This window comes from Heloderma suspectum, chromosome 6 (assembly GCF_057233095.1).
Source record: "Heloderma suspectum isolate Gila_16-S chromosome 6, 16-S_ref, whole genome shotgun sequence".
Lineage (NCBI taxonomy): Eukaryota > Metazoa > Chordata > Lepidosauria > Squamata > Helodermatidae > Heloderma > Heloderma suspectum.
Window position 1 is genome coordinate 17,601,335 of NC_139463.1, and position 26,094 is coordinate 17,627,428.

The following is a 26,094-nucleotide window of genomic DNA, read 5'->3' on the forward strand; positions in this document are numbered from 1 at the left end:
GCCGTGTTTGCTAAAAAGCCATCAGGGTGGTGTACAACAATTTAAAACAATAAAACCTTAACACAATAAAAACCATATTAAAAACAGCAAAACATTAACACTACATTAGAGCACTGACCTGCTGGACATTAAATTTGCCTAATCCCAGCATTTAATTTACTATTTCTTTTCTGTGTTTCACAGATTTACCTGATCTTTTTTTAGGTAACAAAATATATTGAGGGTGAGTGACTAAGTTATCGTATTAATTTGTGAATAAGAATCTAAAATGTCGCTAAGGCAACTTGTCTCCAGTGTTATATAAACTATTTGAACAATCTGAAGACGAGTGGTAATTTTCCCTTCGTATCTGTGGTGATAAGTTGAAAAGATGGCAAAAATAAACACTTCAGCATTAATGTTTAAACAGTATCATCTGTACTTAAAGATATGTGTTTGAACAAGGTTTATGTTGGTTCAGAATATATTTTTGGAGGAATTTCTAATAAGCACTGCTGACCTTGCAACTTCCTTCATTCAGTTTCACTATACACTTGTAAGTACTTTCAAAGAAACATAACCAGAGTTTTGGCTCTTTAGAATAGACCTTATAAATCTTTCACATGTTATAATTCAAAGTCCAGGACTATTTTTGCACAATACTGCATGTGAACACCAAGGTTAACATTCCAGACACACCCTGTCTCCTGTTTCTGCTGGCACTGAATGCTGTTCCTCCCTCTCTTTCTGAAATGTTTAATTTCCTTGCTAACCTAGTCTTCAAGCTACAGGCATCTGCGCTTGTCCTTCCCTGATATTTGAGTGCTTCCATGTTGTTCAAGACATGTATGTGAATACCAAAACGTCATTTAGGCTTCCAAACCAGAGGTCTATGTGTCCTGCAGCCCATTTTGTTTTAGGTGCAAGTTTTGTAAGTTGTAAGCTGGTTCTGTCCAATGGAGAAACTGCACAAAGAGACAGACGGAAGTACAATCTTTAGTTTACATTTCCATATTGAGGTCAGAATCTGTTTAATTTTTTTTTTATATCTGGATCCTGTAAACTAGGGAGGAGATTGTTGTTGTTGTTCAGTTGTTAAGTTGTGCCCGACTCTTCGTGACCCCATGGACCATAGCATGCCAGGCCTTCCTGTCCTCCACTGTCTCCTGGAGTGTGCTCAAGTTCATATTCATTGCATCGGTGATGCTATCTAGCCATCTCATCCTCTGCCGTCCCCTTCTCCTTTTGCCTTCAATCTTTCCCAGCATCAGGGTCTTTTCCAGTGACTTTTCTCTTTGCATTAGGTGGCCAAAATATTTGAGCTTCAGCTCCAGTATCTGTCCTTCCAATGAGCAGTCAGGGTTGATTTCCTTTAGGATTGACTGATCTGACCTCCTTGCAGTCCAGGGGACTCGTAGGAGTCTTCTCCAGCACCACAGTTTGAAAGCATCAGTTTTTCGGCGCTCAGCCTTCCTTATAGTCCAGCTCTCACAGCCATACATTACTACTGGGAAAACCATAGCTTTGATTATACGAACCTTTGTTGGCAAGGTGATGTCTCTGCTTCTTACTATGCTGTCTAGGTTTGCCATAGCTTTCCTTCCAAGGAGCAAGAGAGATCTTAGATGTCAAATGAGCATACCTGGACTACAGCAGGTGTTTTCAGACTGAGTCAAGGGAAGGGAAAAAAACCCATTTTATTCCCAGTTGGTAAAGACTGCCTTGGAGCCAAGGTGACTAGGAGTAAAGAGTTGAAATTGGCCCTTGGCATTGCTTAACACAAATAAAATGCTGCACAACTAGGGAAAGTGTGGAGGACAATAGATCTGTCACAGATTCTCAGACTTGCCTGCCAAAACTCCATTAAAAGAATCAGACTTCCTCAGCATACACTGTTGTAATTTGTGCCTACAGTGCCTTGACGATGGGCTCAGAGAATAGGGCAAGTTTTTATCCAGTCATAAAAGGCTAAAGTCAGCCTGTTTATCATTGTGAAGGACTGTTTAAGGAGTTCCTCTGAATACACAGGTTGAGTTGCCCTGAAGAAGAGTCCCTTGCCTCAAACAGCCTAAACTGATTCCTGTGTGTACCTTTGACGTTCTTTGTTTCCTGTACTAGTGCCTTCCCTCCCTTCTGAAAGGTAATTCATGCATGTATTCCCTAAAGTGTTAAGTTGAGGGTGTTCCTGCTGTTGAGGAGTTTCTTCCTAATTTAGGCAAGGTATTGGGCAATCTGGGAGAAATGGGCCTCTGAGAGAACAAAGCAGTAAATCACTGTTGGGGTTACTGGCTAAGCTGGTGTCTGTTATCAGTGTCTGGTTCATACTGAGTGCACAAACTTCTGTGCCTGTGGGTGAGTGTCCTGAATGCCAGAGCTGTGGCTTTGTTCACATCAATTCAGGCTTTAGTTAGTAGCGTGTGATCTGTCAGGGATGCTCTGACTTGGATTCCTGCATTGAGCAGTGGGTTGGACTCGATGGTCTTGTAGGCCCCTTCCAACCCCACTATTCTATGATTTTTATTTTTTGGTGGTACTAAATATTTGCCCGCTCCTCGACTTTTAGAATACAGTGTAAATATGACTGGATACATGAGGATAGTTCATCAATTGTACCAGGTTTAGTACTGTATTGTGCTAGTGCTGTAGTATCATTTTGAAAAGAGATCATATTTGAGTCAAATTAATGACCATATTTCCTATGCATTAATTATAAGCCATCACTATGCTAGTTCTCGGAGATGAAATAGACCCTCTTGATATAAACCTGTTCGTTTCTCTTTGGTTGCTCTTCATATTAGACTCAAAGGGAGCTTAAAATTGTAATAGAGGTTGAAAATTGCAAACAGTAACGCCAGAGATGGTTTCGTCATCTAAAATTGTAACCCTCGTGTTTATGTTACCTTGAACAGCAGGCCTATGGTGTAGCTCCTTAAGTCTGCAATTTTATACCTTCTGGCAGTGATGGTGAACCAGCTTAGTTTAGCCTTTAATTGACTTGTCTATATATACTTAAATGTACTCACTCACATGTTACCCTCCTAATGAAGGAATGGGTTTGAATCCTTTGTCTATTTTAGAATGTTGGAGAAAACAGGCACCCTATTATCAGTAGCCACTGTAGGTGGAAGAAAATGAAGTAGCTTGAAGGACTAGTTGCCTTCCCCTGGTGGGCAGGAGGGGGAAGGAGCCCCCTTCATTCTGTTTAAACCTGTGATGCATCATTTCATTTGGCAGAAGCTGCCTATACCTTTCCTAGGGCAGAGCAGTTCATGAGCCCTTGGTAGGAAAAAGGTTCCCTACCTTTAAATTTAATGTAATATTTACATTAATGTTTTAAAGGTGCTTGGCAATATTTTAATGGTTAATTGATCAAATATTTTGATTGGTCCATTATCTAACCCAGTGCTGGTATTGGCTTATCCGGTTCAGTGATGAATGACTGTGTAATAGGTTAATTTCATAGAATCATAGGGTTGGAAGGGGCCTACAAGACCATCGAGTCCAACGCCCTGCTCAGTGCAGAAAGCCTGATTCCCAGGCGGTCTCCCATCCAACTACTAACCAGGGCTGGCCCTGCTTAGCTTACGAGATCAAGTGCATCTAGCGCTTTGTGCTATAGTTGAGCACTAAACACTGTAGCAAATAATTACAAATACCCAGTTTTTAAAACATTTATCTGCAGTGTATTGGAGAGCTGTATGGTGTTTGGGAAACTTGGTACTGTGGATGACCTTCTAGCTTGGTTTTGATGCAGTTGGTTGCTGTGCATTTAGGGTCTTGGGAGACCCAGTAGCTGATGTATTCATGTAAAGGACTTGGAAGGCAATACTCAGATCAGAGTGTGGCTGTAGCTTATAAGTGCCAATGGCATGCTGCAGTATGGTGGGAGGAAAGCTTTAATGGTCAGAGGAGTCATCATATTTATGATGCAACGGGGGGTGGGGTTGTATGAAATGCAAAACTTTTTCTTCAGTAAGAGATCCTGCCATTTGATACTGCTCTTAAGTTCCTTTTACAATTCTAATTGTGTAAGACACCAAGTGGATGCCAGTTGCTTGTGTGTAAAATAAGATTTCTTTTCTCATAGGCACTTGCTGCCAATGCTGGCACAGGATTTGCTGTGGCTGAGCCTCAGATTGCCATGTTCTGTGGAAAGCTGAATATGCATGTGAATATCCAGACTGGAAAATGGGAGCCTGATACTTCTGGGACCAAAAGCTGCTTTGGAAAGAAAGAAGAGATTTTGCAGTACTGCCAGGAGGTGAGCTATCATTCTTTGTAGGTAGTTTCAACCATCATTTAGATGGTGATGATACATAACTTGAGCTAAACCTTACCAACTTCAAGTTCAGGTCAAGAGGAACTACTTTGGTGGGCTTACTTACCTTGTGTATGAAAGTCTACAAGCACGGGATCTATGGCTCTTCATTATTTACCTAAAGCACAAAAGATTCAATATCTTCATGTTTTGCTGTTCTAGAGTATTTGGAACAGCATATATTTTGTGTTATCCCAATGTGTGTTGGGATGCAGATTGCATTTGTCTAGTTTCCTGGGTAAATTAGTGATAGTCCCCAAATACACAGGAAAGTGACAAACAGCAGCCATTTCTAGTTCTGTCTTTTGGCCTTCAAGGTTAAAGTGGGAACATCATAGTGTGAGGAATTTTGAATTTGGGGGGTTTATTTCTTTAAAGTTAGTCTATCTGAGCAGAAATTATTATTTTTCTGTGAACATCCAAGGCTTTGAGTATTTTCATTCCCAGAATCAACTGTTTTTCATCTCAGGAATTGCCTCATCTGTCCAGGAAGCTGTCAGGTTTGAGATTATGGTCTGCAGTGATTTTACTTTTAAACATTTGTTTCCATGGGGTGATACAACCCAGTGGCCTAGTTCACATGTAATACCAAACCTGTAGTGGCCTGGTTCACATGTAATACTAAACCAATAATAATAATACCAAACCTTGGTTCATTCTGGTTTGAGGCTTCACAGAAACTGTAGTTCGTCTGTTCAGATGTGACAGTAAGTTATGTTTTTTTGTGAAAGCAAAAATAACTCATTAAAGCAGAAAATAGTAGAGGAGGAGGGAGCATATTCGCAATTGAGCTTGTTCGTGTAATGCCAGTGCTGGTTTGGAATTATAAGTGAACTGCCCAGTAGTTCATCTAGTTTCTGATTAGACGATAAAGACTTTTTGCACATTTTGGGTCCTCCATTGAGTTATTTTTAAAGATACTTACTTACTCTTTTCTGTCTCGTGACAAAAATATATCAATTCTCCATGCTTTTATTTTTAAAAATAGATCTATCCAGAGCTTCAGATTACAAATGTGGTGGAAGCCAACCAAGAAGTCAGCATTGAAAACTGGTGTAAAGAGGGCAAGAAGCAGTGCAAGGGCCATACCCATATTGTTGTACCCTTCAAATGTCTTGGTAAGTACTTTAGGTAATACTTCTGCTACAGCTTTTATTATCCCCCTTAGTTACTGCAGCTCCCCCCACCCCCACAACATTTGCATATAGGATCCTCAAGCCAGCATTGGTGGTACATAATGGACTTTGCATGAATGTGTCTCTCTCTAGCAAATGTCTGCAAATATCTACATACCAAGTATGTACAACACTTACCCTATTTTTTTATTTGGGCTGGCTTCATAGACAAATTAATCTCGTAGGACTGACATTGATGTCTGTCATTGATTTAACTGGTTGTTTGTGCAGCTACTTGTTACCTGTACTAAGTCTTTGGCATAAGGTGAACCAGAAACTTTGATACAGTGTGCACTGTATTAATTCTTAACAGCAATCTAAGAAAGTTGCAATCTACGTCTAAGAAAGGTGCAGTCTACAATCACCTTCATCTGGGAATAGAAAGCTGTTTTTATATCCAGTGCATTGTGAATACTTTTCTGGGGAAGGGCTAAGGCCTAATCTTTATTTGGAATTGTAAACCTCATGTTAGGTATTTTCAGTGCTAATATTGGCAAGGCATCTCCAGTTTGGGTTCACTGTATTCATACCTGGTTATTTCAAAATAAGCAGGTATAAATGGTTGACAGCTGAAAATCTAAAGCTTTTAAAATTCAGGGGAGCACTAGACACTTATAGAGTATCTCCACCTGGGTGAATGATGATCACTTGTTTATCATACAGCCCTTAATAATCTCCATTTAGCAACTCTAGGTACTTCTCAGGCATAGACAGACGGTAATCTTAATCCTAGTTTTGCCACTGCCTTTGCTGAAGTTCTTGCAGTATGCTTCGTGCTAATCCATAAAGTATTCATGCCTGTGACTGGGGTATTCAGAAGTTGTTCCTTATCTTATAAGAGCTTGTGTTGTGCATCAGTGGTTTGTTTAAGCACATCTGGGAATGGTTGCATGAAGGCTGAGACAAGAAAAAGAGTAAATTGTTTCTGCAGGATTTCCAAGCAGTTCATGAACAGAAATTTTAGTATGCAACACCACTTGGGGTCAATCCTATGCATGTTTAGACAGAAATAAGTCCTTCACCAGGCAGCATGGCTCACTGGGGGATGCTGGGAGCTGTAGGATTTATTTCTGTCTAAACATGCATAGGGTTGCACCTTTAGCGGATTAGGTATTTTTGCCCTTGTAATGGAGGATGAGACACAGAAGATCCTGTGCATCAGTCCTGTAACTGATATAAACGCTTCATTCTTCATCATTCCAGAGTGGGTATCAGAACTCATTGCCGAGCCCAGCATACACTTTCACCACTCCAGGAAGCTCTGTGGGAAGAGACCTCATCAGTTGTATATTATGTAAAATAAACGCCAGCAAAGAAAATATTGTGCTCACCTAGGTGCAGCCGATGTACCTAAGTAGGTTGGGCTAATTCCATGGTCTTAGTTTTCAATGCTGTGTTTATGCTAATGGCAACTTAAAGGAAGGATCAAAGTGATGCTTGCTTGCTTGCTTGCTTGCTTGCTTATTTATTTATTTATTTATTTATTTATTTCTATACCTCCCAATAGCTGAAGCTCTCTGGGCAGTTCACAAAAATTATGATGTTGTGCTGCTCCTGATTTGTTTGGAAATTTGAGAAGCACAGCAAAAAATCTAAAACAAACAAACAAAGAAAACATGATCAGAGCTGCGTCACAGATTTTTCCACTCAGGCATGAGAGGGGTGTGTGTATGTGTGTGTTTTAGCATGTTTGCTGTGTTGTACAGCCTAGGTCAGAAAGATGACCTAGGTTGTAAAACATGGTGAAAAGGTGAAAATAAGTAAAATGCCACGCTTTATTCTTTGTAGCATGGACTGTCTCTGAGAGGAAAAAGGGGGATTTTGCTGTTAAAAGTAGGATTGGAGGAGTGCAGATTAGCCCCCTCCACCACACACATACACACAATGGCATGCCAGCACAGTATAGCATGCAAAGACAGTTTCCCTCTTTACATGGCCATATTGTGAGAGGTTTCTCCATTTCATTAATCATGCCAACATTCCAGGGTTAGGCTAGTTTAAAAGCAGAGAACTTAAGACCCAGTTTTAGTAAAGTGAGCTCCACTTGTGGGGAGTTCTGAAATTCTCTACAGAATAAATAAGCATTAGGGATGGGGGAGAAATTAGTTTGGTTCACATTTTAATGTGAATTTACCTAATTCGCAATTCCCAAACCAATGTATGAACTGAACCATTGTTAGACTTTGATATTTGCATGGATCCAAATTTTGTAGTGCAGTCCTCCAATGAAAAAAGGTGTACTTATAGAAGTAGCAAATGAGACATAATTAGCACCCTTGCTGAACTGTAAATATGCAAGACAATAGGATGATTGGAGTGAGAGTAGACATAAGCTTGGTGAAGTATGGAAAGGCACCACTGACTGCATGACTGTTTCCTTTATAACATGGAAATGCCTAATCAGTTTGACTTAAATGTGAAGTGTTATACTGTTACCAGTTATCTTGAATGAAGGGCATGCATGCATGCCACAATTCTAGTAACTTCCCTAGGAACCATAGAACTGTAGAGGAGAGAATCTTAAAGGAATGACAGATGCCCCTCTAGTTACATAGTGGGGATGCAGTTAACGTAAGTGCCCTTTTAAAATTCATTCATCTTGCATTTGACCTTCAAGCATCGGTGTACTGAAGAAATTTTGCTTCAGAGTTGCTCAGTGGTACTGGGTAGATTTGCAAGCCAAGGGTGCAAATGCAATTTAATTTGGCTAAATAACTATTGGAAGATCCTTGAGTTTAGCTTTGATTCCATGTCAAAGCAAACTTTGCAGCTGTTTAGAGTTTGCAGCAAGTTGTATTTAATGGAGCTCTAATAGTATATATGTTGGTGTTATTGGCATAAATCTTTGTCCTAAAGCAGATGAGAACATTGACTTATTTGTTAAAGTTGTGATCAACAGGGCTCTGTGAACCTCTGTTTAGGAAAACCAAATGGTTGTTTCTGCTGATCATCTTCATCAATCCAACTGTAATTTTAAAAACACTTTGAAGTGAATGTTTTGAGAGGTAGAACTTAAATGTGAAGTCTGCAATATTAATTAACCTATTGGTATGTTTTATGTTCATTTAAACTTTTGCTATGTTTAAATTGGTAATTGAACTGTCAGTGCTGTATTATAGCATGTTATGGCTGTTGTGCTATTATTGTATTAAATTGTCTGGTTTCAGTGAACTACTTTGAGCACACTTACTTGCAGTATATGAATTGACTTCTTTATTTCTTTTAAAAATCCACCCATGCAGTTGTGCAACCACTCTGAATCACCATTTTTTGAACCACTATAGCCTCATCTGTTCTGTACCTTTTTGCGTTTGTCTCTCCTTCCATTCTTATTACTCTTACCAATACCTGTCCTTTCCTTCCACTTGATTTATCAAAGAACCAGTCCATAAGATTAGTGGGGCACATGGTACACAGTTCCAGTGGAACAGTACCACTTCCAAATGCATGAAGTTGATCAACTTGTTTGAATGAACCCCAAATCAGAATCTAATTCTGTGTAATAAGGTAACATTAATAGTAACACTAATGTATATTTTGGGCACTTACGGGAAATTGTGGAATAGAAGCATGCCAGGCATCAGTTGTAACTATTCTTTTTAGAGAACCCGATATTTGGTCAATATTTATTGCTGTCAAATGAACTGGTAAACTTTATTATGGTATTATGTATTCTGGGAAAGGTTTTTTGGTAAACTTTATTATGGTATTATGTATTCTATGAAAGGTTTTTTTAAAAAGCCCAAACCGACACTTGGACAACCAAAATGCCACAAAAGCGTGTGCAAGCTCTACACACACTTTTGTGGAATCTTGGCTGGTCCTAATAAAGCTATTGCTCAACTGTGAACTTAATTTTTCCTAAAAACAAAGATAGCCGTGCTGGTCCATGAGGGGAAAAAAAAAAACTTAAGTAGTCCCATTCATTGATCACCTTGAAATGCATGTTCAAATAATATATTTCTTGCCTTCTTGTTTAAGTTAACATCCTGAGCTTCCAGATCAAAAGTAGAACATTTACAGTTGAGTAGCCCTAAGGGCTGTGGTGGCTTAGTGGTTAAGACGCTGAACTGCAGACTGGAAGGTCGGCAGGACAGCAGTTCGAGACCCGAGTGCTGCGTGACAGAGTGAGCTCCCGTCTTCAGTCCCAGCTTCTGCCAACCTAGCAGTTCGAAAGCAAGAAATTGCAAGTAGATAAATAGGTACCGCCTCGGCGGGAAAGGTAACAGCATTCCGTGCACCTCGGTGTTCAGTCATGCCGGCCACATGACCACGGAAGCGTCTTCAGACAGCGCTGGCTCTTCGGCTTAGAAACGGGGATGAGCACCGCACCCTAGAGTCGGACACGACTGGTTGGGGACACCTTTACCTTTCACCTTTTTAGCCCTAAGCACAGAAATTTTCATCATTTTTATGAGTCCAGTAACAAGTGCTAGTTTTCTGAAATGCAAAACTTTCGTAATTTTTTGAGGTAGAAAGTAAAGCTTTGGACTCATGTATGATACGAGTTTGCAGTTGACTTATACTTTTGTTTTTTTCCAGTGGGTGAGTTTGTCAGTGATGTTCTCTTGGTTCCAGAAAAGTGCAGATTCTTTCACAGGGAGCGAATGGATGTGTGCAAAAGTCACCAGTACTGGCACACTGTAGCAAAAGAGGTAACTGGCTGAAAGAGAAGGAATGCATGCATATTCTCCCAGAAATGTCATAATATTGCAATTGTGGCAGAGCTTGAAATACAGGACTACAAATGCTTTTTTCCCCTAATAGAAGGGTTTTCAACTTCTACCAAATCTGGAAGACACGTTCATGTTACTGAGTTTGATGATCATTGAGCCATCAAAACAAAGCAACCGAGATCATGGGCCTAAATCAATGTTTGATTGAATTTACTAAGTAAAACAATAACACATTTTCTCCCAGTTCATAAAGAAAACTTGTGGTTTCGCTAAGTTAACCAGTTTGAGAACTCCATTTTTGCCAGTTCCATGCAAGTATTGTAAGCATGTTATAGCAATGCAGTTCTGTTCACATCAGGCGCCTTTGTTACCAAAGGGTTAATGGAGGCTGAAACCTGCTAGATTTGGAATACTTGATGTTTTGATCCAAACTTTGGAAGGTACAGCTATTACATTTGAGATTTTTATTTAAGAATCCTCTAACATGGTTCTAGATATTTGTTCCTGAAATGCTAGGAATGTTAATTATTTCCTTGGTTTTAAAATGCTCAGCTAGTATGCTCTCTTCATATGTGGACCTTTTCTGAATTGCATAATTTGGTTTCACGCAAAAATGAGCATTTCAAACTTTGCACTAAGCTTGTTGAAGTTCTAAAGCTCCAAGCCCCGCTGAAAAGTACAACACAGCGAGCAACAATAGATATATTACTGTGCAGTTCTGCTACCTTGGCATGGATCTGTCTTAGCTCTTGGCATTGAATGTCCTTTCCTGAGTGCCTCTTTACAACAATTAGCATTTATGGCAGACTATTCTAGTGTGCTTCTTCATCTTATGCTGAAGTAGATGGTGCAGTACTATAAACACCTGCATAGCATCTATGAATTGTTTGATGTTAGCAGTCCGGGGATGCTATTCTAACCCATTGCTTAAATGCCACCTCTAGGCCTGTTTGACTGAGGGAGTAATCCTGCACAGCTATGGCATGTTGCTTCCTTGTGGAGTAGACCAGTTCCATGGCACTGAGTATGTGTGCTGCCCTCAAACCAAAATTGTTGATGAAGCACTTTCCAAAGAGGAGGAGGAAGAGGAGGAGGAGGAGGAAGATGAAGACTACAACAGTTACAAAAGGTAGCAGTTAGTCTCTGTTATCCATGTTTTATCAGCAGCGTTTTCCCCTCGGGTTGGAGCAGAGAAGAGTTTGAGAACTATTGAAGAAGTTGATTCCATATCAAGAGCAGAAAAATTGAATGGTTTAATTTAATTTATTCATTTACAGTTATTTTTAGGCCACATTTAAGAGTAAAACCTTCTCATGGTTTAATGCTACTCTGTTATGATTCTTAGCTTGTCAGCATTGTTTGATGTGTTTGTCTTATGCCTACCTGAAGATACGTTTTTTTATTATTGTTGAGTTCAATGTTTTAAAATTCTGTGGTCTTTTCTCTCCTATTCCCTTGTTCCTTTTCTCTCCTATTCCTCCTTCTCTTTTTTATTGGGATCATTTAAATTGTTGTTTTTGTCATCCATTTAAGAAATATGGACACATACATACTACTAAATTGTTAGTTGCTATGAGTCCATGGAACTTAGATCCAAATAATCAATAAAATAAAAGGCCTGTTTTGAAACTAGGGGTATGCAGTAGCAGGCATAGATGTAGGAAAGGAGCTCCCAAAGCCGAAGTTGAACAGATGATTTTCAGTCAGGATGCCCATTCTTGTCCACCAATGCTTTTAAAATTGTAAAAAGCAAATTGTTGCCCTTTTACTTCAAACACTGTCTGCAAGTAGCATTTGCATATCTTTCTAATTTACACCTTTTAGTGAGTTGCCTACTGCGGCAGATACAGAGGATTTCACAGCAGCGGTTGTGGAGATGGATGAGGATGAAGACGAGGAGCAAGAGGAAAATGAAGAAGAAGTGGTGGTGGACCGGGATTACTATTATGATGGCTATAAAGATTATAATGAGGAGCATCCAACAGAGCCAAGCAATGAAAAATCTCTGTCTGAGAAGGAAATAATGAGTGATGTGAAAGGTAAGCAGCCACATTGCAGCTTTTCAGCTTCTGTCTATTCCAGCAATTGTCAATTGATCTTGGCAATCTATATGTTGAATGTTCCATTTCCAGTCCAGTAGTTTCCCCTTTTGAATGTTTTTAGTTGCCAAATCGGTCAGTGGAGAAAAGCTTCTATGCCACTCATTGGAGGTGATTCCCCCCCCGGCCCCTTGAGTCTGGGACATGGTGCCTGCTTACCAACAATCACATTAGCAACACAGTCTCTGGCGCTCAGAATAAGCACCCTTTGATGGGGTAGAACTGAGATACATTTGTACAGTCTAACTTTGGAAAAAATATTGCAGATTGGAGTATTTTAATTTTTGAATATGGGTTACCAGGGCAACAACCTATTCAGGTTTTCTCCTTTAGGAGAGCTAGAACTTTTAAATGTAGGACCATATCGAAACATAAAATGGCCTGTCATTGATACGATCCTACCTGCGTTAAAATCTATCCATCAGTCAGCCCATACATGCCAAAGAGAGAGAAACCGATTACAATCAGTTCTGCTGCTTTTGGATAAATGCTTGTAGGTTTTTGGTAAGTAGCATTTGCAGGACACCATCTCTGCCTCATTGCCCTCTATTTTGTATATCGGTATCTGCAGAAAATGGAGTTCACTACAAATTACTAAATAGATGCCAAAGCTCTTTTACCCAGCAGGTAACACTCCTTTTAACAACTTCTTGTTCATAAGCTTCCAGAATCTGGCAGGTAACTTTACTTACTGAAAATGAGGCTTAGGTTGTATGTGTGTGGGTTTCTGTTCTCTAATTGTCCATAAGTTGTCTGCTAATGCCAGAAATACATTGTTGCTATGTACAGGGGGGAAATCTCAATCTTCTAAAGTTTTTAAAATATTAACAGTCTTTAAATCCTAAAATGATACTCTCCGACATGTTTAGTGTTCATTTTAGGTTGCCCTTATAACAGTTAAACAGTTTCCAAGCTTCATTCAAATATATTGGTGTACCAAATGCTATCCATATTGCATACTTCAGTGCTTGAAGGAAATGCTCAAATTCAAACTTCCTTCTTAAATGTACTGATCTTCTGCTGCCCCTCCAGTCCTGTCATTGGGTGTGTTTCCTAAGCTTTTATAAATATACACATTGTATCCATGTTCTCCCCCCCTCCCCCACTGTCTGGCTTTGCATACAGGTGTCACTTCTCCTCACTGATTCCTATGCATCTTCTCCTGGTGCCACCATCTCCAGTCTGAGGCCGCTAGGTCCACAGCTGTTGGGGCTTGCAGCCTCACTCCTTTTCAGTGATCCCTTGCTGCTGCAACCCACACTTCACAAAACACAGAAGTGTAGTTCTCACTGGGGTCTTAAGTCCTGTCTGGGCGTACCCTCTTCAGACAGCATTCAGGGACTCCCATGACTAGTCCGCTTTACAACCCCCCCCCTTTCTGTCTGAAATCCTAGTTCTATGTATAGGGAAGGTTCTTTGTATGAAGGAACATTGTCACATGACTCCACTCTTGTATAGGAATGGTACACAGGGTTACCACCTAAGTGAGAACTAGGCCAGAACCTCAGCCGTCATAAACTTCTAATATAGTAAGACATCCCAAACTGTATTACTCTGCTGGTATGTCTTTGCCCCCTGATGGTGGGGGTGGGGCACATCCCAGCTCGATGCTGTCCTATCTGCTACAATACTGAAAGTCTTTCTGGGCAGTATCTGGTGCTGCCTGTGCATGAGCGGGACCCTCCACCAGCACAACAGGCAGCTAATGCTTCCTAGAGCAACCTCTGAAATTAGCTGAAATGCTTGTTTCTGGAAACAGGTCAGTAGAGCTCACAGAAGCTCCGCTGATCCGCCCTGTTCCGGAAACAAGTATTTCGGCTCATTTCTGGGGGTGCCTAGGAAACACTAGCTTCCTGTTGTGTGCAACATAGTCAGTGGAGGAATACTGCCCTGTTATGATTCTCCTACATTTTCAAACTACAGGGCTTAGTTACTTGGGCAACTAAGATATCCTAATCTCTCCTCCCCACCCCCCCAAATCAGGACAACACTTACTTGTCACAAATGTATGCTTATTTCGTGTGCTCAAAATGGTATTTGTGGCTTAAGATTGTCACCAACTCCCCGGTTAAACAATTTGCATAGTTTTCAAAGAAGCAGTTTCTGAGAGACATTGGTAGCAGACATCTAGCTCTGGTTTGGAGAGTGAAAGCCTACATATGAGGAACTGAGCAACTAAGGGGAATCTCCTTCCACCAACACCCTCCCTTTTGGGAATTGACAAGAATCTATCCCTTGCCTACTCTCTTGCCTAAGCTGCCTAAGAAAAGTTTTATTCATGAATTGAATGGACAGGAGCATGTATGGCACAATGTGGTCTGGCTGCTGCTGCTGCACTATAAACTCTACACTTCTACCCTACTCTATGTGGAAGTAGAACAGGTCAAGTTGAGTGAGATACGTCTGCTGTCACTGGTGCTATGCTTAGCCCCAAGCAAATAGTTTTTTCAGTGGTGGGAAAAATGGAAGTGTGTAGATAATAGATCTGCAGTGCCCCAGGCAAATGTCAATGTTTCAGCTAAGACTGACCTAGAGCCATCATTGCTGTTGAATTAGCTTAGCAAAGCTGTGCTTGTCACCAGCTGATGCTTTAACCATCTCCCACACAGCTGTCTGCTCCCAGGAGGCGATGACAGGTCCCTGCCGGGCTGTGATGCCTCGTTGGTACTTCGACATGTACAAGAAAAAGTGCATTCGCTTTATATATGGAGGCTGCGGAGGCAACAGGAACAATTTTGAGTCAGAGGAATATTGTATGGCTGTGTGTAAAAAGATGAGTAAGTCCTGCCTCCCACTGGCCCTCTTGCAGCAAGCTGTTGTCCTGTCTGTCTTCTCTTCCTTGGCTAAGTCAAGGACAGAGCTGTGTGTAGCCTTGTCCTATGGATTCTGGTGTCCGCTGAAATGGTGTCTGTCCTGCAGTAATCTCCCTTTGTATCTGTGCTGCTTTAGGTTTTAGGCCCAGCTCGTTTCTGCAGCCAGGGAAGACTAGCTTTCCCTCACACACTTGTCTGCCTCTCCAAACACATCTTGCCCTTGCAAGGCCAAGGCTCAGTAAATCCTTTTTTAGAGACTGGGTTTTTGTTTTGTTACTGCAGTAACATTCACCTCATTCACCTCATTTGGCCTCTTTTCTTGCTGCCTTCCCATGGAATCATGCATCTCTTCAAACACTTTCTTCATATTGTAACCACTGATAGAGATTCTCTCTAGTGTTCTTTTTAAAAAAAAACAAGATTCTACTTCTTTTTCTGCACCATTAGAAATATGGGCACAGCCTGATGACTCTATTTGATAGTTTGAAGCTTTTGCCACCATTTTCACTAGCTCTTACAATACAACCGCCCACAAAAATTAACTTATTGTTGAATTCCAGCACTTCCATTTTGGCTGTTGCAGGGGCCTTTTGAAAGGCTTTTTGTGCTTCCTCGGGCTTGGCAGTCAGTGTATACAGCAGTAATCCTGTTTACAAAATGGGTTCCATGCAAATGCTTTTGATTGGGTTGATCTGATTGAAGTGGTGGAATAAAAGATGCAGATGTCAAGAGCTTTTGGGACAAAGGTTCATCCCATCCCAGAAGGATTTGGGGGTGGAAATGGGGGCCTCTGTATCAAAGCCTGATTCAGAAATACTAAAGAGGATACAACACATCTAGTTTTGGCTTTCATCTGCAGAGAGATAACGCCATTTTACATGGGCAATGTATGCTGCCTTGCCATTGTTTTACTTATAACTCTTCTATGTTGGAGTAAAGGGTTGTAGGTTCAAGTACCAGGTCAAGACTCCCATTCAGGGCTTGATACAAGGTGTTTTACAAAACATGCTGTGTGTAGTGTTATGAATGCAATGCTAGATGTCCCTTCTTCTTGAAGGCAGGTCAATTTGCTATTAAATTTGTTGACTTCAAAAAGGATTAATCCAGGTGATTTGGATTTGTGATGAACTGCTTCTTTCTTCAAGCTCTAATCAATATTTTGCTTGCATATAGGTATTAGTAATGGCTGTCATTTACTTAAAAGATTAATACCCCATCTTTTTTTACCACATGTACGTGAGGCGGCTAAACAATTAAACAACAATATATTTAAAAATATTTGTTTAAAAATGAGGGAAGAGGACAAGAGCCCAAATATATAATTGTTGTTGTCTAGTCCTGAAAAGAGACAAGGGAAACCAAACTTTGGTATGCAAGATTTTGGGTACTGCTACAAAAACGGTCTTGACCCTGGTTACTGCTCTTTGTGTTCAGATAGCATGGGCACCTGGACCAGGACCTTTGATCTCAGCACAGAAGCAGGTTTGTATGGGAAATGGAGGTCCTTTATATATCTTGGTCGCAGACAGTTTAGTCGTTCTTGATGCTAATTGCGCTATATTTCAGAGTGGTTCAGGATGCATGACTTCATACATAAGCTGGCAAAGGTGTAAGCAATCTTTAATGACCTTTCACTGAAAGAGCAATTAGTGTGAACTTGGCCAGGTGTCATGAGCTATAATAGCACAAATATGATGCACTTCATCTTTTTCACTTTCAAAAATCTCAAGGCTTTCCTGCTAACTGTCCAATTGTGACTTCGTAATTAGACTGTCTTGCTGTGCCTCCTTGCTGCGTTGCATAACTGTTTTTTGTTAACCTGATAAGCCTGATGGGGGCAAATGAAGCTTGAAGTATGTAATCTCTCTTTGGGATTTAACTGTCAAACAAATCTGGGCATTTCATTGCTATTTGGGGGTAGTTTCATTGAGCAGCAAATATACACAGCCTTGCATCCCAGCAGAAACCCTTGGGAAAAGAGAAAACAGTATCCTTAGCAATGGCTTCAGTTACTGATCCTGCATAATACGTGCCTCATGTTGGAGACTGGGAAGTATTTAGAGACACCTGAGCATATTACTTGGCTTGCGATACTGTGGCTTAAGGTGCTGCAGAAAATTGGCTATTGATAGAAGCCAAAATTGAGTCCTGGATGGACAGTTAAAATGTTTTTGTGGTTGACATAGTGAGTCCCTTATTTTGTTGTCTTCGCAGTTCCTCCTACTCCTGTGCCTACTGATGATGTGGATGTCTACTTTGAAACACCAGCTGATGACAATGAACATGCCCGTTTCCAGAAAGCAAAAGAACAGCTAGAGGTTCGACACCACAGCCGCATGGACCGGGTGAGGTTTCTTTAAACTGCAGTGTTGCTGATCTTGTTCTTTCTACTCAGCTTTGAATTCATATATTGCTTTTCAGTTTAGCCAACTTCTTTTTTAAAGTTTAAGCTTGTCCTCTGGACAATAAAAGCTATAAGCTCTCTAATTGCTAATTTGAGATGTTAAATTAGAAATTTGTGTCCATGATAGGGTTTCTCTTTCTAGCTTTCTCTTAAGCCTCTAGCAGTTGTTGTTACATAATTTCATACTGAAGGACACTCTGGAAATTGTATTGAAGAGCAGGGTATTAAATATCCTGAATAAAGTTGCTGCACTATATTGGAATCAATCATGCATGACTGCATTGGCCATTTTTTGTGTCTTTCTGAACTCTTTAGGTAAAGAAGGAATGGGAAGAAGCAGAGCATCAAGCCAAGAATCTCCCAAAGGCAGAGAGGCAAACTCTCATGCAGGTAAGCCTATGCATCTCTGGAGAGAGGGGGATTGTTCATTTTTGGAGCTTGAGGATATCACTCTTGTAATTTCTAACATGGGGAACCTTTGCTATAATCTGTCTGCACTCAAAGTAGGACTACAAAGCCAAATGTTTTCATTAACTAACTGCTGCTCTGGGGATGTCTTGTTTTATGGGGGGCATTCCTCCATCCTTTGAACTGGTGATACTTAGGATTCACTTATCCTCTGGCTGGTAAAAGAAGATGAAAGCCAAGTCCTTAGCAATGTCAGTACCCTTGCCAAAATAGAATGATAAACATCCAGCCATGTCATCTTTAGCTGAGACTTCTCAGATGTGGTTTGTTTGAAGATGCAACGTTCCTGTTTGTGTAAAGCTAGTGAAAAGCCATCAAGGTGAAAAACCATCCTCCTGGTAAAGAAGTACTGTTTTGAGAATAAGAGCTGGAGTGTCTTTTCAGTAGTGCTGCCTTAGAAGTGGGTTCATGCCAGCTGAAGAACTTGGGAAGAGAATGGTTTTCAATTAAACCAATTCCAAATAGGGCTTCTTTTCCTATTACTGTCTTAAAATTAACTTCTGTATAATAAGCAAACTTGTTTTCTGTTCCTGGGAGAGAATCACACAATGCCTTTAAAATTTAATATTATAAAAATGCCAATTTTCATATAGGCTGAGAAACAAACCAGTCATCAGCCTTGAATCCCTTTATAAAATATACCCAGTCACTCAATTTGGACACTTCCATTTTGGAGGGGTGTGAAGTTGAAGTTTGCAACTCCAAGAAGCATTTGGGAAACTGAACCATGGATTTGGCATCTTGGGTTCACATACCAGCTTTGTCATAGACACATAGCCTTTGGGCAAGCCCTCATCCTGCCTGCTGCCTCTAAAGCTGGTCTATGGTTCCCATTGCTAAAGACAAGCTTGTATATCTCTGTATGCTAGGAGTAATTTAAACTCTAGATTATCCAGTGCCACTGCTAATTCTGTTGCCCTGGCTAGTAGGCTTTCTGTATTCATCCGCTATACTTAACTAGTTTTGGACTTGGTGTCAAATACCACTGCTGCAACTGAATAATACAGTAAACTGAAATGTCCATGGTCTTCATTGTCATAACTTCTGAACAGAGTGTAGGAGAAGCAAAAGCTATCTTGCATTTTGCAGCCACTGTCTGATTAATGTATCTAAAAGTAGCTAATCAGGATAGTATAAATTCAATTCTTTGGTACCAGTTAACAAAGATTATTACAACATCTTCCTTCTACAGCGATTTCAGGCAATGGCTAAATCACTAGAGAAAGAAGCAGCCAGTGAGAAGCAGCAGCTTGTGGAGACTCACCTAGCTCGTGTAGAAGCCATGCTGGATGACCGCCGTCGCATTGCCCTGGAAAATTATCTAGTTGCTCTACAGACTGACCCTCCACGGGTATGTTCCCCCTGAAATGTTTCAAATACATGAATAAAGTAGAGATGTCATGAGGGCTGGAGGAGGAGCAAGCATTGGCAAGTGCTGTAAGAACGGCTGTGGGGAGAGGCAGGCACCAGTGGAGATGCTGTGGAGGCAGACATTTTGGGTGCAGCATTACTGTAACAAGTGGTGCACCACATTAGTATAATAGCTGCCAATTTTTGCTGTAAATGTGAATTCTGTCGAGATACTTCTGCTTGGCCTAGCTCCAAGTTCTTACCTGTAGCATTGCAGCAGCTCGGGTGCCTCATGCTCACTGTGAAACCATATTATCTGAGGAGTTAGAATAAGAGTTCTTTGACATGCTCTGTAGGTAAATTAGACTGGATCATAATGTGCCCTGTTGAAATCATTGGAAAGGCTTCCATTCTTTATCTGGCTCACAGTTCGGTTTAACTTCTGCAGCCCCACCGCATCCTCCAGGCTTTGAAGCGTTATGTCCGTGCTGAGAACAAAGACCGTCTGCACACGATCCGCCATTATCAGCACGTTTTGGCTGTTGACCCAGAAAAGGCTGCACAGATGAAATCACAGGTATAGAGAAAATTCCTAGGAAGCATTTTGTCTAATATTCAAGGCCATTCCTAGCCTCATAGGATCCATCACAGTTGAATGGGGAATTGAAGAGAATATCTGAAACACTTCATTTAACTGTGCTGCAGCATTTGTGCACTGAAGAGAAGCATCCAATTCTCTTCCAGTATTGAATGTGTTGTGGCCAAATGCTGTGAGTCGCAATTTATCTCCTCTTCTAACTTAATGTTCAAACTTTGTACTGATTCAGTTTATTGTGACAGGAATGAGCTGCAGCAAGCCTTGAGCTCATGTGCTTTCCCCCTTTCCTCTCCTCTGGCATGATCGTGAGGAGGAGATAGGAAGCTTTCACTTCCATTGTTGATAAACTGCAGTAGCTCCTTTTGCCTGAACCTGACAAAAGGTAGTGGAACTTAACCATGGTTTGTTTGAAACAAGCCAATTTCAAATCATGGATTGTTTCAAGAAACCACAGTTTAGATTAACAGTTTAGATTAGTTCATCTGCAGGGCTCAGACATAATGATAAACTGCAGTTAGTAAAAATGGACATGAAAACTTACAATCTTCTCATGGCTGTGCCAGACAAAGAGGAGGCAGTGCAACTGTGGCTTGTTCCTGTCGCAGTAAACCATGGTTTATCATGATGGCCAAGCTGGCCCTTTTGGTATGTTTGATATTAGCCTGGGATATGTGACCTAAACCAAAAATTGTGCTTAGTCACACTAAGCAGAATTAGTTGTGTGTTATGGATTGCTTTTGGGTGCCAGCTGGAACTTTTGTGAGAGATGGCCACTTCTTGAACTGACTACATATGCCTCTGGTACAATGCCTTTCTTGTGCTTATATTTTGACTGTGTGCCTTTGTCCTGTTGGCTTGTTGACTGCAGTCTGTTTCTTGGATTTATGAAGTGACTTTTTGTTTTTGTTTTTTTGTTACTTGCCAAAATTCACCCATCATTCTTCTTAGGGTCAGCATAGCTTGAGTACTGAGGGAGGGCATTCTGGCATTTTCACTTACCTGAGGCTTCATTGCTAAGGAGCAGTTATTCCTCAGTACTTTCAATGTAGATGTTTTCATTTAAAAAAAAAAATTGAACATGACTCACTATGGATGATGATAACTTTCTGAGCACTTCTGCACTGCCATTATGAAACTTGTTTTGCAATCGTGACTAAGAGCGGAAAGAGAAAACTGGGATGCATGGAAAGGCCTTTACCAAGGTCACACAAGGTCACTAGTAGAACTGACTAGAAGCCAGCTTTCTGTAAGTTTGTCTTACTGTTGCAGCACTGCTAGTAGTCCTAGAAGCAAGATAGCACTGTAGGTATACTTCTCTGCTCTCCCAGTGAGATTCTTACAAAGCAAAGAACTGCCAAAGTAGTTACTTTGTGCTGAATTCTGTAACCTGCATTGTCTGCTTCAGAAGCAGGACTGGAGCATGAATCCCATTTCCCATAGCAGCAGTAGAAAATATGTCTACTGTTCTGTATGCTGAGATCTCCACTTTGCCTCAGAGAGACTGTATTCACATTTTGTACACTTTAAGTCTGGCGTGTATTCTGAATGGTTTTCCTTTTGATCTTTCGACTGATACATATTTCACTATTCATGATGCAGAGGGTATTTGAGTAAAGTGGGCTGGATCTGATCTTTGAAGAGTATCCTGACCAACTGACATGCAAGGAATATTGGTGATACCATTCAATCCCATTTGCTTTAAATTTTGGATGCAGTTTAAGTCCCTCAGTTGATCCACCAGGGGTGGACAACTTGTGGCCCTCCAGAATTTTTGGCCCACAACTCCCATGATCCCTCACCATAAGCTATGCTGGCTAGGGCTGATGGGAGTTGTAAGCCAAAAAATGTGGAGGGCCACAAATTGCCCACCCCAACACTACATTGACAGACTGCCACACAGAAAATTAAGTTGATTTCATCCTTTGATGTTTAAGTCAAATATATTTCAGATTATAAAAGCAGGCCCATTCAGTTCATTAGTGTTCTTTCAGTTTGGTCATCCATATTAATGCATTCCTTATCAAGTCCATATAATCTTTTAATGTGCAGCACCCTCTACAGGTCAAATACATAGTAGCTCTAAGTTTAAGAAGCCAGTCATAAAGGCTGAACTGTTGTTGCGTACAAAAAGAGGAACCTGGTTTGTGTGGACAGGAAACCACACCTTGCCATTATGTCCAGACAAATCTCTGAGTAAAGGCCAATTTTGTTCTCCACATAATGGGATTTTGCTACCTCTGCTTTGAAAAGCAATAAAGCATACTGAAAAATATGCTGCTTAGGATAACCAATTATGTGGATAAGTTAAATTATGCCAGTTGTAGTAGAAGTATAAGCATAGTATTTCTTTCACTACTTCAGAAAACAAATTATCTTCTGTAGCATTGAGCTAATGCCCAACTGGGCAAACATCGGAGAATTCCAAGACTATATCTTGAGTCTTTTAACTAAAAGGTGGTATAGAAATACTATTGCTACTAAATAACGTGTTACATTGGTGGGAAATCAGGCCTTGTTGACTCTAGTATCATCTCTATCTCTAGAATTGAGTCTTCAGTCTTTCACACCTTAAAAAGTATTAAATTGACAACAATCTGTTAATTTAACATATTTTGTTAAGGGCTTTTAGTGTTCACTGAAGCTGCAAAATGTTGGAAAATTATGTGTTATTTAGGCGATATGATATGGTCTCCTATGCTGTGGCTAGTTCCAGCTTCTCTACTATATTGGAGCTGGATTGCTATCAGTGTCTGAGTGGTGGACCTAAGTCTCAGATCTGTCTATTCACTGGCATAGACACAGGAAGTCTGTGCAACTATGCAGCTGTGAAACTACCATTCCACATCACAAGTACCCAGCTGGCAACCAATACCATCCACATAGAATGATGAGTTGGAAGGGACCTTGAAGGTAATCTAGTCCAGCCCTCTGCTACAGGTAAAGCATTTTAAAGCATCTTTCCTTTTAGTTAAGTAACTCCTTTCAGATTTGGTGATGCCACTGGCTTGGGTGGCTTAAAACTGAACTATGAACATGTCTAACCCTATAGATGACTATTGGTCATGTTAGCTAAATAAAACTTCAGTGTATACCTCTGAATACCAGGTGCTTAGAACAAACAAGAGACCACCATTCCCTTCCTGCCATACTTAAGAGCTTCCAGAAGCACTGTAGAAGCTGCTGTTCCAGAAGCTACTGTTAGTAACAGAATACTTGGCTAGATGGACCTTGGCCTGATCCATTACAGCAATTATGTTCTTAGCATTTCTTTTGAGGTTAACTGTTTATGAGGTTTTATCTGTGTTATGTAAAGCAAATGTAATGCAGATTCCCACACTCTTGAGCTCTAAAGCTACCTCATGTTTTAAAAATGGTACAGATACACTGATTACATGAATCCTGCCCTCTCTATTGGTAGGTGATGACCCATCTCCATGTAATTGAGGAGAGGATGAATCAAAGTCTGTCCCTGCTCTACAAGGTACCTTATGTGGCTGAAGAAATCCAAAATGAGATTGGTTAGTATCTTTGACCTATTTTTACCATCCTTAAAGTAGCTTATCAAAACCTCCAAAGCTTTTGGGGCATCTGAGCTCTACAAAGATAATGGCAGTACAAACTGATTGTAAAAGTTCTGCCCTACGCATATTCTTTTTAGAGAAAGTAAAGTATTTCTCCACGGAGGTGGAAAAACATTAATCCTGAATGCAATAATTTAGAGTGAGGTTCTTGGAAACGGCATCTCTAGGGTAAGAGTTCCGTTGCTGCTTCATTGAATGGCACTATGTAGTAAGTCAGGCTCCTTATGCTCCTGCAGAGTGATAGTCTTGCAGCACATCCATGATTTTCCCTCCCCGATCCTAACTCTTTTCTTACAGATGAGCTACTTCAAGAGCAGCGGGCTGACATGGACCAGTTTACTTCTTCTATCTCAGAATCCCAGGTGGATGTCCGTGTAAGCTCCGAAGAAAGCGATGAGTCTCCCCTCTTTGATGGTAAACCCTTCCGTCCATTCCAGGTGAAAACTTTCCCAGCCTCATCAGAAAATGAAGGTATGTGGAATTGAGAACGTGTAGCCTTCCCAACCTGGTGCACTCCAGATGTTTTGGAAAATCTGGAGGGCATCAGGTTGGGGAAGGCTGGTATAGGGCATGCAGCTATATCAGTCCTGAGTTGGCATCATGTCCTGCTGTGGTACCTAGGATAATACACTTGTCCCCAGTTTTGTTCTAGGCAACTTTCTTGTCTTGTGATGTAAGAATAAGTAGACAACTGGTTTCTAGTTGTGTTAGATGTTGTCACATTAAAATGCTACCAATTCTTAAGTGCTTATTTGAGTTTAGCATTCTAGTTTAATTTGTGTGCATGGCTATTCAAGAACTTTCTTGTCTTGCTCTGTCCTATGGATGCTTTTTAAGCTTGACTATGAATTAATTCCCAGTTCCTTTCAAGCCATAGGGCCCTTAACCCAAAGCTTAATCTCATTACCTCACATTGTTACAAGCTTACTAGAAATGCCCTTTCCTTGCTTTCTGGTGTTCATATGTTGGGATAAGAGAAAAAAAGCCTGAACTTGCTTTTAATCTCTAACCTAAACGCAGCCCAGGATCCAATTCAAAAATCGCACACAAGCCTTTTTTCTTTTCTCCCCTCTTAATCTCCTTTCTCTGCTGTTTTTTTGTTTTTGTTCTTGTTTTTTTCCTTCTGCTATAGATTCTCAGACGGATTTGTACCACCCAGTGAAAAAAGGTTGGTTCTAAGCTGATCCCTCTAAATGCCTTCTATCATGCCCCTTGCCTTTTCAGTGAGTTCTGATAGATTTTGCTTTGAGTTTCATAACATCAACGCCACCTCGCTCCTTTCTGCTCATATAAAGCTTCAGGAATGAATTAGTTTATGCAAAATGAGTCTGTTTGGCTGCCTCTAATTTGTTAACCAGTCATGGTAGATGTTTGTGCTACTGAAATGTAATGATTTTAGATAAATGAGCTTAGAACATTTTCCAGTTTTGTAGCAGCAAATTTGGGAGTAGTGCTATAAATGCTGATCAGATTGGTTTAGAGATATCTGGATGAAGATAGGATTTTATTATAGTAGTTGATCCCCCCGCCCCCATCTGTTCTATGTTGTAAACTTGATTAGAATGAGGGACTTCATGTGGAGAGACAGATAACTTGAGTTGGACAGATCTCTAGGAATTCTGCTATAGGATAAAGTACTGTGTACTCTTCTGTTCAGAATTTATATAACACTGTTCTGTATGAACTATCTTGCAATAGGTGCTGGCAAATAGTGTTGCAGTGCTACAATAAGAGTTGTAGTGGTGGAGGCAGCAAGGGAAGACAATTGGGACCTGTCAAGACATGATGTTTAATATTCTGTAGTTAACGAGAAAAGCCCTCCAAGTGTTCTGTGATATCTGCCAAAATGCCTGCAGTTGCAAAGTCTAGAGTTTTTTTAGAAAAATTCCCTCTTCGTGGTTCATCGGGGTTCATCTGGGAAAGCCATCTGTAGTATACTTCTGCTTTCTCCTTCAGTTTCTCTTGTAGTGTGTGGTCATGATTTTACCGACTTCTGCATGGAGTTCTTCTGTAACAAAAGGAATAACACAACTGCACAGCGGTTGACCTCATAGTTGCATTAAGGATTGGCACTCTTTGCTCTTCGTTAGAATGTCCCAGGCTTTGCTTTATAAGTGTCAGTTCTCAGCTTGTTGAGAAGACCTTAACAACTGCTGAAGTTAAATTTGTGGATTATTAGCTGTAAATGAGGGGTGGGGCTAGGGATGTACGGATTTTGTTAAATCCGTTCCATCTGTGTTTTGCAGATTGGCAGGCATCTTTTGTTCTGTTGTCCAGTCATTGACAGAATGGAATTTTATGTACGAGAATTTCGTTCCTGTTTGCAAATGTGCATTACCACTAATGCATACTAGCACAATCCTCTGAAAACGCTTTTTTAAAATGGTCCGGAAGTCTGTGGAATCCATGCAATTCGGAAAATGCCAGTCCACTGTGGAAGCTGCAGGTCATATTCATAGAAATCCAAATTAATTTGAATCCGTTGTGGATTTCTCTGACATCCCTAGCTGGGACAAGAGACAAAATGTAAGATTATAGCTGAGTATATTGTGGCAGACCAGCAGTCTACCTGTTCTGTTAACATGTTTCTGATGCATCTGCACAATTAAAAGGCAGAGTATAAAATCTTCTGT

At 40.6% G+C, this 26,094-nt stretch overlaps 1 protein-coding gene across 5 annotated transcripts in view; it reads left to right on the forward strand.

Annotated features, from left to right (window-relative positions):
• APLP2 (amyloid beta precursor like protein 2) overlaps window positions 1–26,094 on the forward strand; it is a 72,038-nt gene that overhangs the window by 40,207 nt on the left and 5,737 nt on the right. For 2 of the 5 annotated variants that reach the window (XM_084803690.1, XM_084803686.1), the window contains 13 exons: window positions 4,067–4,240; window positions 5,286–5,415; window positions 10,015–10,127; window positions 11,093–11,277; window positions 11,973–12,187; window positions 14,857–15,024; window positions 17,275–17,405; window positions 17,780–17,854; window positions 19,125–19,283; window positions 19,731–19,859; window positions 23,299–23,398; window positions 23,759–23,932; window positions 24,594–24,629. In XM_084803690.1, the coding sequence (XP_084659816.1) occupies window positions 4,121–4,240; window positions 5,286–5,415; window positions 10,015–10,127; window positions 11,093–11,277; window positions 11,973–12,187; window positions 14,857–15,024; window positions 17,275–17,405; window positions 17,780–17,854; window positions 19,125–19,283; window positions 19,731–19,859; window positions 23,299–23,398; window positions 23,759–23,932; window positions 24,594–24,629 (1,735 nt within the window). In that variant the 5' untranslated portion in view covers window positions 4,067–4,120. The remainder of the gene's footprint in view (window positions 1–4,066; window positions 4,241–5,285; window positions 5,416–10,014; window positions 10,128–11,092; window positions 11,278–11,972; window positions 12,188–14,856; window positions 15,025–17,274; window positions 17,406–17,779; window positions 17,855–19,124; window positions 19,284–19,730; window positions 19,860–23,298; window positions 23,399–23,758; window positions 23,933–24,593; window positions 24,630–26,094) is intronic. The other 3 variants (XM_084803688.1, XM_084803689.1, XM_084803691.1) reach the window with 3 other exon arrangements.